Source organism: Bacillus rossius, chromosome 2, assembly GCF_032445375.1.
Source record: "Bacillus rossius redtenbacheri isolate Brsri chromosome 2, Brsri_v3, whole genome shotgun sequence".
NCBI classification, from domain to species: Eukaryota; Metazoa; Arthropoda; class Insecta; order Phasmatodea; family Bacillidae; genus Bacillus; species Bacillus rossius.
Window position 1 is genome coordinate 6,923,914 of NC_086331.1, and position 17,640 is coordinate 6,941,553.

Here is a 17,640-nt window from a genome sequence, read left to right on the forward strand (position 1 = left end):
CCCTGGAGGAGTCACTGGAGACACGGCCCTGGAGGAGTTACTGTAGCCGCGGCCCTGGAGGAGCTACTGGAGCCCCCAGCCCTGGAGGAGCCCCTGGAGGTGTCACTGTAGCCACGGGCCCTGGAGGAGCTACTGGAGACACGGCCCTGGAGGAGCTACTGGAGTCGTCAGCACTGGAGGAGCTACTGGAGACACGGCCCTGGAGGAGCTACTGGAGCCCCCAGCCCTGGAGGAGCCCCTGGAGGAGTCACTGTAGCCACGGGCCCTGGAGGATCTACTGGAGACATGGCCCTGGAGGAGCTACTGGAGACACGGCCCTGGAGGAGCTACTGGAACCACGGCCCTGCAGGAGCTACTGGAGCCACGGCCCTGGAGAAGCTACTGGAGACACGGCCCTGGAGGAGCTACTGGAGACACGGCCCTGGAGGAGTCACTGGAGCCGCGGCCCTGGAGGAGCTACTGGATCCGCCAGCCCTGGAGGAGCTACTGGAGACACGGCCCTGGAGGAGTCACTGGAGCCACGGCCCTGCAGGAGCTACTGGAGCCACGGCTCTAGAGGAGTTACTGGAGACACGGCCCAGGAGGAGTCACTGGAGCCGCCAGCCCTGGAGGAGCTACTGGAGACACGGCCCTGGAGGAGTCACTGGAGCCACGGCCCTGCAGGAGCTACTGGAGCCACGGCTCTGGAGGAGCCCCTGGAGGAGTCACTGTAGCCACGGGCCCTGGAGGAGCTACTGGAGACACGGCCCTGGAGGAGTCACTGGAGCCGCGGCCCTGGAGGAGCTACTGGAGCCGCCAGCCCTGGAGGAGCCCCTGGAGGAGTCACTGTAGCCACGGGCCCTGGAGGAGTTACTGGAGACACGGCCCTGGAGGAGCTACTGGAGCCGCCAGCCCTGGAGGAGCCCCTGGAGGAGTCACTGTAGCCACGGGCCCTGGAGGAGATACTGGAGACACGGCCCTGGAGGAGTCACTGGAGCCGCGGCCCTGGAGGAGCTACTGGAGCCGCCAGCCCTGGAGGAGCCCCTGGAGGAGTCACTGTAGCCACGGGCCCTGGAGGAGCTACTGGAGACATCGCCCTGGAGGAGCTACTGGAGTCGTCAGCACTGGAGGAGTCACTGGAGACACGGCCCTGGAGGAGTCACTGGAGACACGGCCCTGGTGGAGCTACTGGAGCCGCCAGCTCTGGAGGAGCCCCTGGAGGAGTCACTGGAGACACGGCCCTGGAGGAGTCTTTGGAGACACGGCCCTGGAGGAGCTACTGGAGCCGCGGCCCTGGAGGAGCCCCTGGAGGAGTCACTGTAGTTACGGGCCCTGCAGGAGCTACTGGAGACACGGCCCTGGAGGAGATACTGGAGCCGCGGCCCTGGAGGAGCTACTGGAGCCGCCAGCCCTGGAGGAGCCCCTGGAGGAGTCACTGTAGCCACGGGCCCTGGAGGAGCTACTGGAGATACGGCCCTGGAGGAGTCACTGTAGCCACGGGCCCTGGAGGAGCTACTGGAGACACGGCCCTGGAGGAGTCACTGGAGCCGCGGCCCTGGAGGAGCTACTGGAGCCGCCAGCCCTGGAGGAGCCCCTGGAGGAGTCACTGTAGCCACGGGCCCTGGAGGAGCTACTGGAGACACGGCCCTGGTGGAGTCACTGGAGCCGCGCCCCTGGAGGAGCTACTGGAGCCGCCAGCCCTGGAGGAGCCCCTGGAAGAGTTACTGTAGCCACGGGCCCTGGAGAAGCTACTGGAGACATGGCCCTGGAGAAGCTACTGGAGACACGGCCCTGGAGGAGCCCCTGGAGGAGTTACTGTAGCCACGGGCCCTGGAGGAGCTACTGGAGACACGGCCCTGGAGGAGTCACTGGAGCCGCGGCCCTGGAGGAGCTACTTGAGCCGCCAGCCCTGGAGGAGCCCCTGGAGGAGTCACTGTAGCCACGGGCCCTGGAGGAGCTACTGGAGACACGGCCCTGGTGGAGTCACTGGAGCCGCGCCCCTGGAGGAGCTACTGGAGCCGCCAGCCCTGGAGGAGCCCCTGGAGGAGTCACTGTAGCCACGGGCCCTGGAGGTGCCGCTGGACCACGCCTCGCAGCTGTCGTCCTGCACGGCGCTGAAGCTCCGGCTGTGCCTAGAGGCGCGCTCCAGCTGTCCCAGCTCGCCGGGGTCCGCCTCGCCGTACAGGTCCAGCTGTCCTCCCAGCTGCCACACCTTCACGTCCATCAGGACGCCGAGCGCCGCGAACCCTGCAGGACATCAGGGTCCTCGAGGACTCTCAGGGGCCCACACTGGCACGCGTGGGGACATACATCAACCCCAGAATCCTTAGAAAAAAACTAAATAAAAATGCGTGCCTGTACTTTCTAGACATGACAAAAACTAACTTCAATTTTGCATGCAAAAAAAAATAATGGAAATAAAATAACGAAAAGGACCCTAGTGTTGTTATAAGTAAGTTTAAAATGCGATCTAGACAATTGTATTACAATTTGTTGTGGTAGTCTCCAGCTAAACCCAGCATGTGGTCTTAGAAGGGCAGAGTCCATGTTTAGGTACTCCGATGTGGCTTAAACCGTGTGCGTAGAAACAGGCAGGTGCCTTCTTCTCGCCTGAGTGGGCCCTAGGAAACGAGAAAATGTTCTCTGGATATTTTTAAGTAGTTTTTGAGGGACAAATATATATTTTTTTAAAGAATGGTCAAGTCAGATGCGTGTCTCAGTTGTCGAGAGCATTGTCTGGGTTCGATACCCACTTCTACATTTTTGTTTTCATTTTAATTTTATATATTTATCACAATACAAACAAATAATTAATTGCCATACAATCCGCTTGACCACGCCGCTGAGTTGAAAAAAAAATATTGAAAAAAAAAAATTCCTCAAACTCTTACTTCAAAATCTTTAAAGAGCTTTTCCTCGCTTCCTGGGCCTACTCAGAAGGTATGTTTCAGGAAGTTTAAAAGGGCACTTACTTGCTTCTATTCGCACAGTTTTAAGGCAAATCGGGGAGCCCCTACTTAGACCTAGGCCATGTATTCACGTTATTTAGAGCTCCCCATGTGTGTGTGTGTGTGTGTGCCGAGTGTTTGTAAAGTACTTTGTTATGTATTGTCCGGGAAATACGGTAATTTGTGAAGATTACCTTATTTTAAATTCTAAAAAAAAAAAGTGGTTTTCTGTACGTGATAACGTCATAAGAAAACATTGATGATAAATTGCATACTTTTTAATTTTCAAATATTATTTACAGTTTTTTTTACTAATTTAATTTAAATAATTTGTTTAAATATAATCACGAACAATTAGTTAAAAAGCCTGCCTTACCCTGTTTGATATTATAGAAGATTTTCTCGCACGGTGGTTGGCCGGTTCTTGCACGCTCGGCTCAGGCGTAACGTGACAACATGTCATGCTTTTTCGCGCTTGCAGCCGGCGTTCATCGATTTATAAGGCGTTATCACGTCAAAAAAAAATTACATGGCCTCACGCTCGTCAAAAGTGTAACTTCACACATAAAAGGGATTAAAATTTTTACACTATTTTAAAAGTTGTTAACCTGAAGTAACCCAATGAATCAATGGGTTTATTGTGTCTAAAAATATGATTAATAACCCCTTTTTGAAAATGTCTATACATATTGTGACAATTTTACTGCTAACTCCGGATCCAACCTCAGAGCTGAGTGTTTAGTGTTGCGAATTACGAGTTGCGAAATGTAAACGTTTACAGAAGTATTTAAAAGTAAATGAAATCATACGCTGTTTCTGTCAACAGTAACCCCGCGCCATTGAGCATTCACGCAACTGCTATCTCTCTCTTTTCCCCTTCCACGGCAGCTTTAGAAAGTAAGGCAAACGTTAAACGCGAGAATCTCGTATAAGAAGTGTGCTGGGGATCTTTTAGGTTTCACAATGATATTAGAAATAAACAGAAATAAGGTGTGATTCCGTCTGAATATAATCACGTCGTATTTATTTAAGGAAAATTTATAACAGATAGAAAAGTTATTAACATACAAATTCCATTACTTAATTAATTAGCTCTCAGATATATTCAAAAGAATATGGGTCGACCCAAATTTAAATTATAAAAAGGCTTCATTAAAAAAATACATAAACCAATAAAAAAAATACAAATATGTTTAAACTATCCCAGTATATATACTTAAAGTCCAGAAATTTGGTTTATATGATGAACTGCGTCTGACGGCGTAATTTAGGAAAGTTCAAAAAAAGGTTGAAAGATACAGTAGCACTAGAGGTTGGGGCTTCGTTTCCCGGAGATCAATCGGGAACATGATTCCAGGGCGCCTGTGTGTTGTTGAGGAAGGGTGGTGAAAAAGCCAATTCGGCGTCCGGCTCTCGGACCCTGTCAGACAGGGAAGTTGGCTTCTATTTGCCGATGCGTTGCCAGCCAGGAACTTGAAACCGCAAACTCGCGGCTGGCGCGGACGTTTCTACCATTTCAAAAAAAAAAAAAGATTTAAAAGAAAACTAACTATTACACTTTGTACTGTGCAGACGGACTAAACTACTTAAAGCAGATCACAGGGATAGCATCCCTTATTTAAGCGACTACATAGTCGGTTGCGGCCGAATGGAAGTCTTGCAGTGTCTCGTCGACTCGCCGATAATCACAAACGGTCCGTCTGCAGTCGCGACGCGAAGTGTCTCGCGAAGAACCGCGTCTCGTAATTAAAAGTAAATGTTCAACCAAAAGTGGAGGGGGGTACTGGGACGTCCGGACCGAAAGGTTCCGAAGTTCCCCGAGTGGGCATCATAAAAAACTCTGACTTTGATGTCTCGAAGTTGGTAGCACTGGCCGACTTTAGCGCTACCTGTTGAGGGGTGTCTGAAATAAAAAAGAATCGACTCGCCCAAGACGTCTGCTCTAACCTGGGGATAAGGGCGCAGTCTGGTGCTGCACTCTGGCGGCCTACAGGGGAAGGTAACTAGGAGGTTAGTAAGTTTGTCACCAGATGTTGCGGTGGTCAGCTTCACGGGCTCGCCACAAGAGAAGAAGTTGCTATGTCCGCCGCTAGAAGTCGTGTGTTGTCCATCTTTGCACACACATTTTTTTATGCCAGTCTTCCTTGGAGACTGTCACTGCCTGGCGGGGTTTACGACCGGTCATTGGTCCTGGACTAAATTCTGAGAACCGGAGTGAGCTGGGAGGGGTGGGGGTGCAACGAGGCTGGGGACGAGCGTCCTAGTCGTGACTTTCGGGGAGTGAACCTAAGACGTATTCGTGACGGTAAAAGCTATGGTCAGCTCGTCTCTGAGAAATGGTGACAACTCGTCCAGAGCTGTTGTATGCAGTTTTAGTCATGAAGGGAAGTAACGTTACAGGCCTGGGACATGCCTGCAAGCGGGAGAAATGTCAAACGGGCTGCCCACAAAGTCTTAGATCTACAAAAGATCCGATAAGTAGAGACCGGAAAAATTCGCGATTTCATTTCGCGATAGGCTAAAATACAACTCGTTATACCTCAGTGCCGCCTCTGCTATTGGCTCACAACTCACCTGGATGACTCTGGGCCAATGAGAAACACCTGACCAAAGCTGTATCGAATCACAGGCTGCTACGATGGGACGTCTCACAAGACAGCAGCCAATGAGTGGGTGACATTTGACCGAGTGTACGTAGAACTCTGGAGTTCATCCTACAGGTCATTGAATTCGCGAAATTTTCCTGTCCCTACCGATAAGTCTCTGGGAAAGGTGCTTCAGACTACTGGCACAAAGTTTAACTAAGGAGAGCACACCAGCCTAACAAAGAGTAAATCACCCAAAGTAACCAAATTATAAAGCAAATAAAATTTCCAAAAATAATTCTAATATAATAAAATTTAAAAAACGTGTCGAAATACTAAATTTCCGGCACAGAAGTATAACTTCAAACAATCTTTCAATCCCACCAACAAAAGAAAAACCATTTGTGAGCAAACAGCAGGCAAAGAGATTCTATAACCCTCCCCAATAAAATGCTGCGTACTTTCTGTCGGCGGGGACAAACCCCACTAGCTTAAGGCAACGTCCATCACGTTTCTCAGTGGAAGAATATAAGTTGGCTTATTGACGTGATAACGTCTTATAAATCGATGAACGCCGGCTGCACGCACGAAAAAGCATGACTCATTGTCATGTTCCGCCTGAGCCGAGCGTGCAAGAACCGGTCAACCACCGTGCGAGAAAATCTTCTATGATATCGAACAGGTTAAGGCGGGCTTTTTAAAGCAGCAATTTAAAAAAATTTGATTCATTTGTCTAATTTCGTCATTTCAAATTAACAATTTATTGACATTGATTTGATTTCAGTTTATTTCTATAACTAATTGTTCGTGATTATATTTAAACAAAATATTTAAATTAAATTTGCAAAAACTGTAAATAATATATGAAAATTAAAAAAGATGCAATTTTTCATCAATGTTTTCTTATGACGTTATCGCGTAAAATTATCGTCAGTAAACCGACTTTACAGACAACCACCTTTTTTTTATATACTATTTTATGACATACAATCATATGTTTGTCTTTCCCTTTTACCCTTGTCATATTTGCGCTGGATGCAAATTGTACAGCCATGCTCTACCCGGGACTCGAACTCGGGACCCTCGCAGCGAGAGCCGGAATAACGCGTGCAAGGAGACAGGAGATTTACCTGCCGCGGCTGCGTTCATGTACAACCGGAAGTTGTCCCTGTGGTACAGCCAGCAGTTGCCTCTTCCGGGACAGCTTGTGTCCCAAACGAGGCATGTGGAATCTGTACAGAAATGCACATTCCTGTGCACTTTACATTTTCACACATCTGATTCATGGCTTTCTCACCATTTTCCTCTTTAAATTAAAAAAAAATTTAAATGGTTTTCAATTCTGATCTCTAGTGTACATCAATCAATCATACTTAGAGACCTGCAAAATTCGCGGATTCATTCGGTGATAGGCTAGAATTCAAACACACATACCTCTTAGATAATTTTGCTATTGGCTTACTGTCCATCTGGACGAATCTCAACTAGTTATAAACCCTCAACCAAAGAAGGATCGAATCACAGACAGACCAGCTGAGACGACTCACAAGTCGGCAGCCAATGAACTTGCGTTATTTTCCCGAGTGTACAGAGGTATGTGCAGTCTATCCTGAAGGCCATCGAAACCGCGAATTTTGCAGGTCTCTTATCATACTGTCGAAATCACACACGGGACGCAATTCTATTTCTACGTCTAAATGTCATACAACAGTTTACTGTTTAAGGATTTTCACCGGTTGCACTACAATTCCAAAACATGCTCAACCAATCTCGCTCAAGATTTAGTATTACAATCACACAGTGGCGCCGAGTGGCAACTCTTTATAGTCATACCCAGCCCCCAGTGTGTTCTATCTCTTTGTACCGTTGACGTGTTCGGAAGAAAATGCGTAACCAAAGGAAAGATTAGGTTTATTTATCAGTACCAGAACCATATTCGATTATACGTGTGGTAAGTTGAACAAATATACACAATGACATGTGTTGTTACCTTGTTTATGAAATAGTTTTGAAACATTATTTTGGTTACAAGACAAAAATGTACCAACTATTTTTTATTACTCATAAGTAGGGGCAGGCGTTTTTCGCGAATAGATCTTAATACTTATTAGACTGCAACAAGGTATACCCGCACCTGTGGTTTCTTCCTTGTGATTGGCGGCCGTCTTCGTGAAAAGTAGTTGCTTATTTGATCGAGCCACTCAGGATGCGTTTACTTCCACACTGAATCAGTGTGATTGGTGTTGTTACAATCGATATGTACCTGGGAGAAACTCACCCAATCACGAAACACAGACGATGCTACAGTGTTTTAACTTTCATTTAGTCAAGAAATCTTTTCGCGAAATCTGCATGCGCCTACTCATAAGCATTAGTAATTTAAGACATTCAATTGAATGTGTGATATACTTCTCTATTTTTCCACTGAACAGAAACACATTGTATTAGCCAAACATTTTCGCTTCATAGTTAAAAAAAGACATCCAAAAATATGTAAATATTTTAAAACGACATTAAAATAATAGTTAGAAACTAAGACTGATTGTTACTAACAACATAATTAATGCCGAATTAACAAGTGATTTTATGAGTTTATGATTTTCTTCGGTATATAATTCTCCCCTGAGTTATTTCCTTTTTGGTCTTTTGTTGTGAGAGAAGGACTCGCTAGTTTTTTGGGTATTTGAAAGAAGAAGTATATTGTTTAACGTTAGTGATGACGATAAGGCGAAGCGAAGTATTTTGTGTTTTATCATCTATGTCTATAGCGATATTAACCATGTAGCAAAATTATTTTCTTTGTTTACTGTTCGGTGCATAGCTTCAGTTGGTTATTTTAACTGAGATGCTTTCCATGGGCAAGAAAAGGATAAATGTATGGTTTTAACGAAAAACGTCAGCACAGAAGATTATATGATGAGACATCCAATATTATAGTGGGCTCCAAACAAACTAAAAAAAAATCTTTATACCTTTGAATCATGCCAGAATGCTGGATCGAACCCACGATCTCATCATGTACGAGCGGCGAATTAGTGACCACGGCCTCCGAGAAGTTTCATCAGATAGTTTGATTGTTAGTCAATAAAATTAGTTTTATCAACGTGCTAAATACTTACGTTTTTCGCTATACTTTATGTTCATTGGTTCTGAATTACTTACCAATTATGGCTCCAAAGATGATCGGGCCAGGTATGAAGGCTAAAAGACTCACCGTCAGCATACTTAGGCCTAAGGCAAGTGCTTTGTCTTTCTGCTTTACGCATCTGAAATTTTCAGAAACAACAAAGTCACTAAATTTAATTATTTTCATAATAAAAACTATTATTATACGTTATATAAAATATTTCAGCAAATTACAAACTCAACAAAATATATTTTCATTTAGTTCAACTAGGTTTTATGCATATACATATTAGGGTCAATATGCACAAAAAATTATATATGAAATGGTTTGGGTGTTGTTTTGCCTTTATGATTCTTGAAATACTCTGCAAAATATGTTTATCACTGACACCCGTCTATAATGTTAACTTTTTCAAAAACTGGTTTGAAATATATTACTGAGTTTTAACGGAAAAAAAACACCCACTGTTGTTGAGACATTTAAAACAAAACAATCTTTGTAATAGTTGAAATGATTAATTATTTCAACTACAATGCTCATTTACGATGAAAAAGATTAGATAAATCTACAAAAATAAAATTTACAAAAAAATTATAACACACATTTAAGAAAAAAATGGCGTTCAGTAATTATTTAAGTAAATTATTGTTTGTCACAGATGAAAATTATGTTTTAAGCGTTGTTTCTTGAACATACTTAAATAGCTTCAGAAAACATCAACATCCCAATAAGGCTTAGTGTGGGATTGCCTAAAACCAAATAATATATTTTAAGACACCAATGTGCGCGGTAAAAAAACACCCTGAACCTTACCCCAAAAACCTTGTTTGTATAATTTTCAGTATTCATACTGTCGTAAAATGGACCAAGTTGGCGTACATGTTATTTATTTTAAATGTTATCTTATGTGACATGTTTGTTACCAACTAAGAGGTTACAAACTTACACCCAAGCCTCTCGTGAAAGCCAGCATGTGTTGCACTGCGCTACCAGCATCTGCCTGGGGCCAGTGTGTAGCTGCGGTGATAGCTCGAAACACGGACTATCAAGAGATAGACCGTCTCCACTCAACTAAGCATGACTTCATCCATTAGCCTAGTACCGGCCAACATGGCTGTCAAACAAAGTTGATGTAAACAATGTCACACGCACGTGTTTACAAGCACAACTCCTGTGGGCACACGCTGTTGTTGAAAATTCTAAATTCACTTTTTGACGTGACAACGTCTAATAAATCGATGAACGCCGGCTGTACGCACGAAAAAGTGTCCCGTAACGCACATTGTCCCGTTACGCTGTGTCCCGTTGCGCTGTGTCCCGTTACGCTCATTGTACGCTTGCGCCGCATCTATCTCACTTCCACTCGATTGGAACAACAATCGATTTGACTTTTTCGAGGCACATTAAACTTGAAATACTCCCATTCGTTTCCTACTTTTCCTATCATCGTCCTATCCTTAACAGAATAACATAGTTTGGAAGAAGTTAAATAGCAAACATGTATAAAAGTTATAGTTAAAATAATCTCTTCGTTAAAGTTATAAACATATTTGAATTATGAGTGCAAATAAAAGTAAATTTATCAATTTAATTGTAGATTTCATTTCACTCCTTTGTATCCACACAAAATAGTGATAATTCAATAAAAATGATTCAATTTTATTCATAAAAGTATGCAATCATTTCATCAATGTTTTGTTATGACGTTGTCACGTTAACATATCGACCGTAAACCGACTTTACAGACAACCAATTTTTTTTAATGCACGGGATATTCACGACGCAACAGATACGCACCGCATTTAGCTCACATAAGGCGCCAAATGCGCATTGTTAAAATTTTCCACCTAAAATTTACGATTATCCAGATATCTTCGAAAATTTACTATTATTTTCGTAAATGTATGTTCACATACTTTGAACATGACTCCAAAATAATGATCTCGGTATACTAACAAAACATTCACAAATGTATTACGTCTAGATAAAAAAAAATTTGTTGTCTGTAAAGTCGGTTTACGGACGATAGTTTAACGTGACAACGTCATAACATAACATTGATGAAATGATTGCATACTTTTATGAATAAAATTGAATCATTTATATTGTATTATCACTATTTTGTATGGATACAAAGAAGGAGTGAAATGAAATCTACAATTTAATTGATAATTTTACTTTTATTTGCACTCATTAATTCAAATAGCTATGTTTATTACTTAAACGAAGAGATTATTTTAACTATAACTTTTATACATGTTTTTATTTAACTTCTTCCAAACTGTGCTATTCTGTTAAGGATAGGACGATGATAGGAAAAGTAGGAAACGAATGGGAGTGTTTCAAGTTTAATGTGCCTCGAAAAAGTGAAATCGATGATTGTTCCAATCGAGTGGAAGAGAGATAGATGCGGCGCAAGCGTACAATGAGCGTAACGGGACACAGCATAACGGGACAATGTGCGTAACGGGACACTTTTTCGTGCGTGCAGCCGGCGTTCTTCGATTTATTAGACGTTGTCACGTCAAAAACTTTTTCCTCCCATTTGTATGTTTACCTTGTTTACAACGAAACACATAATTCGGGATTCGGAATGATGCGTGGTTTCTACGAAAATCCACTTATTTGGATTTACAAAGAACGCTTCGTTTGAGGCACATTCTTCATTAGAAAGCCCTTAAATTTACTGTAGTGTGACACGTACATCCGCAAGACATGTACTTCATTGCTAGGCCCAAAATTATTTTACCGTGCAGTTTGCGAGTGTGTTCTAGCTCACCATCAGCATTCACCACGGACTGAGAAAAATTTAGAAGTATGTTCAGCTTGGTCTGGAGGCAACACAGAGTGAAGAAAGAGGTCGTAGGCGTTCACAGAGTGTTCATAGAAGTATTCGAATCAGACTATTGTGGCCTACAAATAGAAACGAATACAGAATTAACTTGTTACATACTGATAAAGAGTCACGATTGTTTCGCCGGTTAGTTTTACTGGAGGATAGACTCAATTTGTCTGTACAGGTTGAGCACAAATGATCAGTACACTTTCAAAAATCATAAAAAAGGGAGTTGTCTATAAAGTCGGTTTACGGACGATAATTTTACGTGATAACGTCATAAGAAAACATTGATGAAAAAGTACTTATTAATACATTGTTACTTAAAATTTGATAACTTGTGGTTTTTTTTTAGTTTGGCATTGAGCTAGATGAAAATACATGTAATTAAATACGAATCAATACACTTAATTAAATTCATCCATGATTTGATTTTTTTCAATTTTTGCAAGTTTAATGTGAATTATTTGTTTAAAAATAATTATGAGCAATTTTTTTTTAGAAATAAACTTTAATCAAATTAATGTTAATGAAGTGTTAATTTAAAACGATGAAATTGAAATCATACATCAAATTCATGAAACTGATGCTTTTGAAAAGACCGCCAAAACCTGCGGAACGTGACAATGAGTCATACTTTTTCGTGCGTGCAGCCGGCATAAACCGATTTATAAGACATCACGTCAAACAAAAACGGTGTGGCGGATTTACCAGAAACTTTTTGAGTCAAAAGAGAATCTCTGAAAGTTTTTTTTTAAGTGTTACAGTGACTCAATGTACGATCCTCGAGTCACGCGGCAAACCTCGAGGCGGTGTGGGACACTTGGTGCAATGTGTCGGTGGTGATGGACTCAACTGTCACTGTGATCCGCTATCTCAGATCCGGCAAAGATAGCGGCACAGGCGGCACGCACACCTTGTCTTTGACACGGTGATGGACTCAACTGTCACTGTGATCCGCTGTCTCAGATCCGGCAAAGATAGCGGCACAGGCGGCACGCACACCTTGTCTTTGACACGGCGATGGACTCAACTGTCACTGTGATCCGCTGTCTCAGATCCGGCAAAGATAGCGGCACAGGCGGCACGCACACCTTGTCTTTGACACGGCGATGGACTCAACTGTCACTGTGATCCGCTGTCTCAGATCCGGCAAAGATAGCGGCACAGGCGGCACGCACACCTTGTCTTTGACACGGCGATGGACTCAACTGTCACTGTGATCCGCTGTCTCAGATCCGGCAAAGATAGCGGCACAGGCGGCACGCACACCTTGTCTTTGACACAGCGATGGACTCAACTGTCACTGTGATCCGCTGTCCCAGATCCGGCAAAGATAGCGGCACAGGCGGCACGCACACCTTGTCTTTGACACGGCGATGGACTCTGTCGCTGTGATCCGCTGTCCCAGATCCGGCAAAGATAGCGGCACAGGCGGCACGCACACCTTGTCTTTGACACGGCGATGGACTCAACTGTCACTGTGATCCGCTGTCTCAGATCCGGCAAAGATAGCGGCACAGGCGGCACGCACACCTTGTCTTTGACACGGCGATGGACTCAACTGTCACTGTGATCCGCTGTCTCAGATCCGGCAAAGATAGCGGCACAGGCGGCACGCACACCTTGTCTTTGACACGGCGATGGACTCAACTGTCACTGTGATCCGCTGTCTCAGATCCGGCAAAGATAGCAGCACAGGCGGCACGCACCCCTTGTCTTTGACACGGCGGACTGAACTGTCACTGTGATCAGGCTATCTTCAAAAAATTACGGATAACGAGATAAATTATTTAGAACATGAATCTAAAAGATTTTTCTTGGTTTACCAACAAAACATTCAAAAAATGGGTACATATATAGTAAGAACAAGCTTATTTTGCCAATGTGTGTATTTAACTGTGTTTATAACGAAACACATAACGCTGGAAGTCGAAATACGGAGTAGTTTCTAGGAAGATTAAGTTATTTGAAATTACAAAAAAAAAATATATATATATTCGCTTGTTTAAAATAAATTCTTGGTTGAAAAGTCCGTAAATTGACTGTAATTTCTAACAGTGTGATTTCGATTGTATCACTTTGATATAACGAGATAGGCATAATTTAAAATATATTTCATACTTCACTTTTGATTTATTTCGTTACGATTCAATACATCGATTTGTTGGCTTTGTTTCAATTTAAATCGTGTTATTTGATTAATATTGGGTTATTTCGATTCTATTTTATGAAGTTTCATTAGATTTCCTTTCATTCTCTTTATTTGGTTACATTTATTTTCATCAATATTGTTAACAACAATTTAAAGTGATACATTAGTTTTCAAATCATTTCATTACATTTGGTTTTATTTCATTTCCATTTGTTTCGTTTAGATGATTTCGAATTTATGTGACATTTGTGGGAGAACAAGAGATGGGGCCTTGTAACGACTAATTAGTAGAGACCTGTAAAATTCGCGGATTCATTTCGAGATAGGATAGAGTCCAAATACGTTTGACATTATTTTGCTCAGTGATTGGGCCACAGTTTATCTGAAGGACTCTGGGCCAATGAAAAATGTTTAACAGAAGAATTAGCGAATCACGATCACTCCAAGTCAACAGGTGTTACGTGTCGGTAACCAATCAGCAGTTGTAATTTGCACAAGTGCATAGAGGATCATGGAGTGTATCCTTTAGGGATTTTAAATCGCGAATTTTACAGGTCTCTACCAATTAGAGACCCTCACTCATGGAATTGTCGAATCACAGGCTACCCAGTCCAGACGACTCACAAGTCAACAGCCAATGAACAGTTGGCATTTGCCCGAGTGTGTAGATGATAGTGGAGTCTATCCTGAAGGTCATTGAACCCGCGAATTTTTCCGGTCTCTAGTAATGACTGTAGAGACCTGTAAAATTCGCGATTTCAAATCCCTACAAGATACACTCCATGATCCTCTACGCACTTGTGCAAATTACATCTGCTGATTGGTTACCGACTCGTAACACCTGTTGACTGGAATGATCGTGATTCACTAATTCTTCTGTTAAAGATTTTTCATTGGCCCAGAGTCCTTCAGATAAACTGTGGCCCAATCACTGAAACAAAATAATGTCAAAAGTATTTGGACTCTATCCTATGGCAAAACGAATCCGCGAATTTTACAGGTCTCTAGTAATGAGACACCGACACGTGTCGAGCCGGACTGCAGCCGGGCCCACCTGAAGTTGACGAGCAGGTTGCCGATGCGACCGGAGCTGGCCAGGACCTGGACGCAGAAGCCCACCAGCAGGAAGCCGGCGAGGACTCCGCCGCAGGACTCGCGGCAGGACTCGCCCGTCCCCGCCGCCGCCGGGGGCCGGAGGCAGCCGCCCCCACCGCCCCCGCCGCCATAGCAGGCAGCCGGCGCGCACGAGCAGTTGGTCAACACCTGCGTCGACCAGCGAACACTCTCGAGGACGGGACCATCAGGCGAGAGCGTAAAATGTGACTGCCAGATTTTTTAAGTGAAAAACTTCTCGAGCGATTTTTGGTAGGGGGAAAAACTTACGGGTTCGCGTCACCGACATGCTAGTGACGTGTTGCGCCAGACTGGCGAACAGCAGCGGCCAGTGTGCATGTATACGCATATATACACTAATACATTGTATACCCTTGACGGTATCATGTGCGTGTTGGACTCTTCTTTCGGATGGGTAAAATCTTGTGAGTTCGCGTCACCGACATGCTGTAGTAGCAGTAAGTGAAGTTAATTTGACCACGTGAATACGTGATCTAGGTCAGACATCACGGGTAAGTCATAGCTAGGTAATGAATATTTACGTAATTTTTTCATACCACTGACATCTGTTGTGACTAAAATATGATGTACGAATAAATGATATCATGTTGACATCGTACTTATATAATACCAAAATTATTTTCTTACGTACATTTGACGTAGAAATGATGCCATATTACAAACTGAAAAACAAAGTTTTAAGTTCCAGGAGTACTCACGGCGTGGGCAGCCTCGTGTCGACAGCCCAGGTGGCAGGCGGAGTGGTAGGTGGCGTAGTGTAATGTTGCAGTGTGACATGTGCCAGGAGTACTCACGGCGTGGGCAGCCTCGTGTCAACAGCCCAGGTGGCAGGCGGAGTGGTAGGTGGCGTAGTGTAATGTTGCAGTGTGACATGTGCCAGGAGTACTCACGGCGTGGGCAGCCTCGTGTCGACAGCCCAGGTGGCAGGCGGAGTGGTAGGTGGCGTAGTGTAATGTTGCAGTGTGACATGTGCCAGGAGTACTCACGGCGTGGGCAACCTCGTGTCGACAGCCCAGGTGGCAGGCGGAGTGGTAGGTGGCGTAGTGTAATGTTGCAGTGTGAAATGTGCCAGGAGTACTCACGGCGTGGGCATCCTCGTGTCAACAGCCCAGGTGGCAGGCGGAGTGGTAGGTGGCGTAGTGTAATGTTGCAGTGTGACATGTGCCAGGAGTACTCACGGCGTGGGCAGCCTCGTGTCGACAGCCCAGGTGGCAGGCGGAGTGGTAGGTGGTGTCGTGTAATGTTGCAGTGTGAAATGTGCCAGGAGTACTCACGGCGTGGGCATCCTCGTGTCGACAGCCCAGGTGGCAGGCGGAGTGGTAGGTGGCGTAGTGTAATGTTGCAGTGTGACATGTGCCAGGAGTACTCACGGCGTGGGCAGCCTCGTGTCAACAGCCCAGGTGGCAGGCGGAGTGGTAGGTGGCGTAGTGTAATGTTGCAGTGTGACATGTGCCAGGAGTACTCACGGCGTGGGCAGCCTCGTGTCGACAGCCCAGGTGGCAGGCGGAGTGGAAGGTGGCGTAGTGTAATGTTGCAGTGTGACATGTGCCAGGAGTACTCACGGCGTGGGCAGCCTCGTGTCGACAGCCCAGGTGGCAGGCGGAGTGGTAGGTGGCGTAGTGTAATGTTGCAGTGTGACATGTGCCAGGAGTACTCACGGCGTGGGCAGCCTCGTGTCGACAGCCCAGGTGGCAGGCGGAGTGGTAGGTGGCGTAGTGTAATGTTTCAGTGTGACATGTGCCAGGAGTACTCACGGCGTGGGCAGCCTCGTGTCGACAGCCCAGGTGGCAGGCGGAGTGGTAGGTGGCGTAGTGTAATGTTGCAGTGTGACATGTGCCAGGAGTACTCACGGCATGGGCAGCCTCGTGTCAACAGCCCAGGTGGCAGGCGGAGTGGAAGGTGGCATAGTGTAATGTTGCAGTGTGACATGTGCCAGGAGTACTCACGGCGTGGGCAACCTCGTGTCGACAGCCCAGGTGGCAGGCGGAGTGGTAGGTGGCGTAGTGTAATGTTGCAGTGTGACATGTGCCAGGAGTACTCACGGCGTGGGCAGCCTCGTGTCGACAGCCCAGGTGGCAGGCGGAGTGGTAGGTGGCGTAGTGTAATGTTGCAGTGTGACATGTGCCAGGAGTACTCACGGCATGGGCAGCCTCGTGTCAACAGCCCAGGTGGCAGGCGGAGTGGAAGGTGGCATAGTGTAATGTTGCAGTGTGACATGTGCCAGGAGTACTCACGGCGTGGGCAACCTCGTGTCGACAGCCCAGGTGGCAGGCGGAGTGGTAGGTGGCGTAGTGTAATGTTGCAGTGTGACATGTGCCAGGAGTACTCACGGCGTGGGCAGCCTCGTGTCGACAGCCCAGGTGGCAGGCGGAGTGGTAGGTGGCGTAGTGTAATGTTGCAGTGTGACATGTGCCAGGAGTACTCACGGCGTGGGCATCCTCGTGTCGACAGCCCAGGTGGCAGGCGGAGTGGTAGGTGGCGTAGTGTAATGTTGCAGTGTGACATGTGCCAGGAGTACTCACGGCGTGGGCAGCCTCGTGTCGACAGCCCAGGTGGCAGGCGGAGTGGTAGGTGGCGTAGTGTAATGTTGCAGTGTGACATGTGCCAGGAGTACTCACGGCGTGGGCAGCCTCGTGTCGACAGCCCAGGTGGCAGGCGGAGTGGTAGGTGGCGTAGTGTAATGTTGCAGTGTGACATGTGCCAGGAGTACTCACGGCGTGGGCAGCCTCGTGTCGACAGCCCAGGTGGCAGGCGGAGTGGTAGGTGGCGTAGTGTAATGTTGCAGTGTGACATGTGCCAGGAGTACTCACGGCGTGGGCAGCCTCGTGTCGACAGCCCAGGTGGCAGGCGGAGTGGTAGGTGGCGTAGTGTAATGT

The 17,640-nt window shown here is 45.7% G+C and overlaps 1 protein-coding gene across 1 annotated transcript in view; it reads right to left on the bottom strand.

Moving 5' to 3' along the window:
• Window positions 1-451: 451 nt before the first annotated feature.
• The window catches only part of LOC134529945 (solute carrier organic anion transporter family member 74D-like), a 44,566-nt gene continuing 27,377 nt past the window's right edge, over window positions 452-17,640 (bottom strand). Inside the window, exons 11-15 of the mRNA XM_063364491.1 lie at window positions 16,231-16,530; window positions 14,685-14,893; window positions 8,675-8,778; window positions 6,643-6,744; window positions 452-2,226 (exon numbers count right to left, since the gene is read on the bottom strand). Of these exons, the coding sequence (XP_063220561.1) occupies window positions 1,937-2,226; window positions 6,643-6,744; window positions 8,675-8,778; window positions 14,685-14,893; window positions 16,231-16,530 (1,005 nt within the window). The 3' untranslated portion in view covers window positions 452-1,936. The remainder of the gene's footprint in view (window positions 2,227-6,642; window positions 6,745-8,674; window positions 8,779-14,684; window positions 14,894-16,230; window positions 16,531-17,640) is intronic.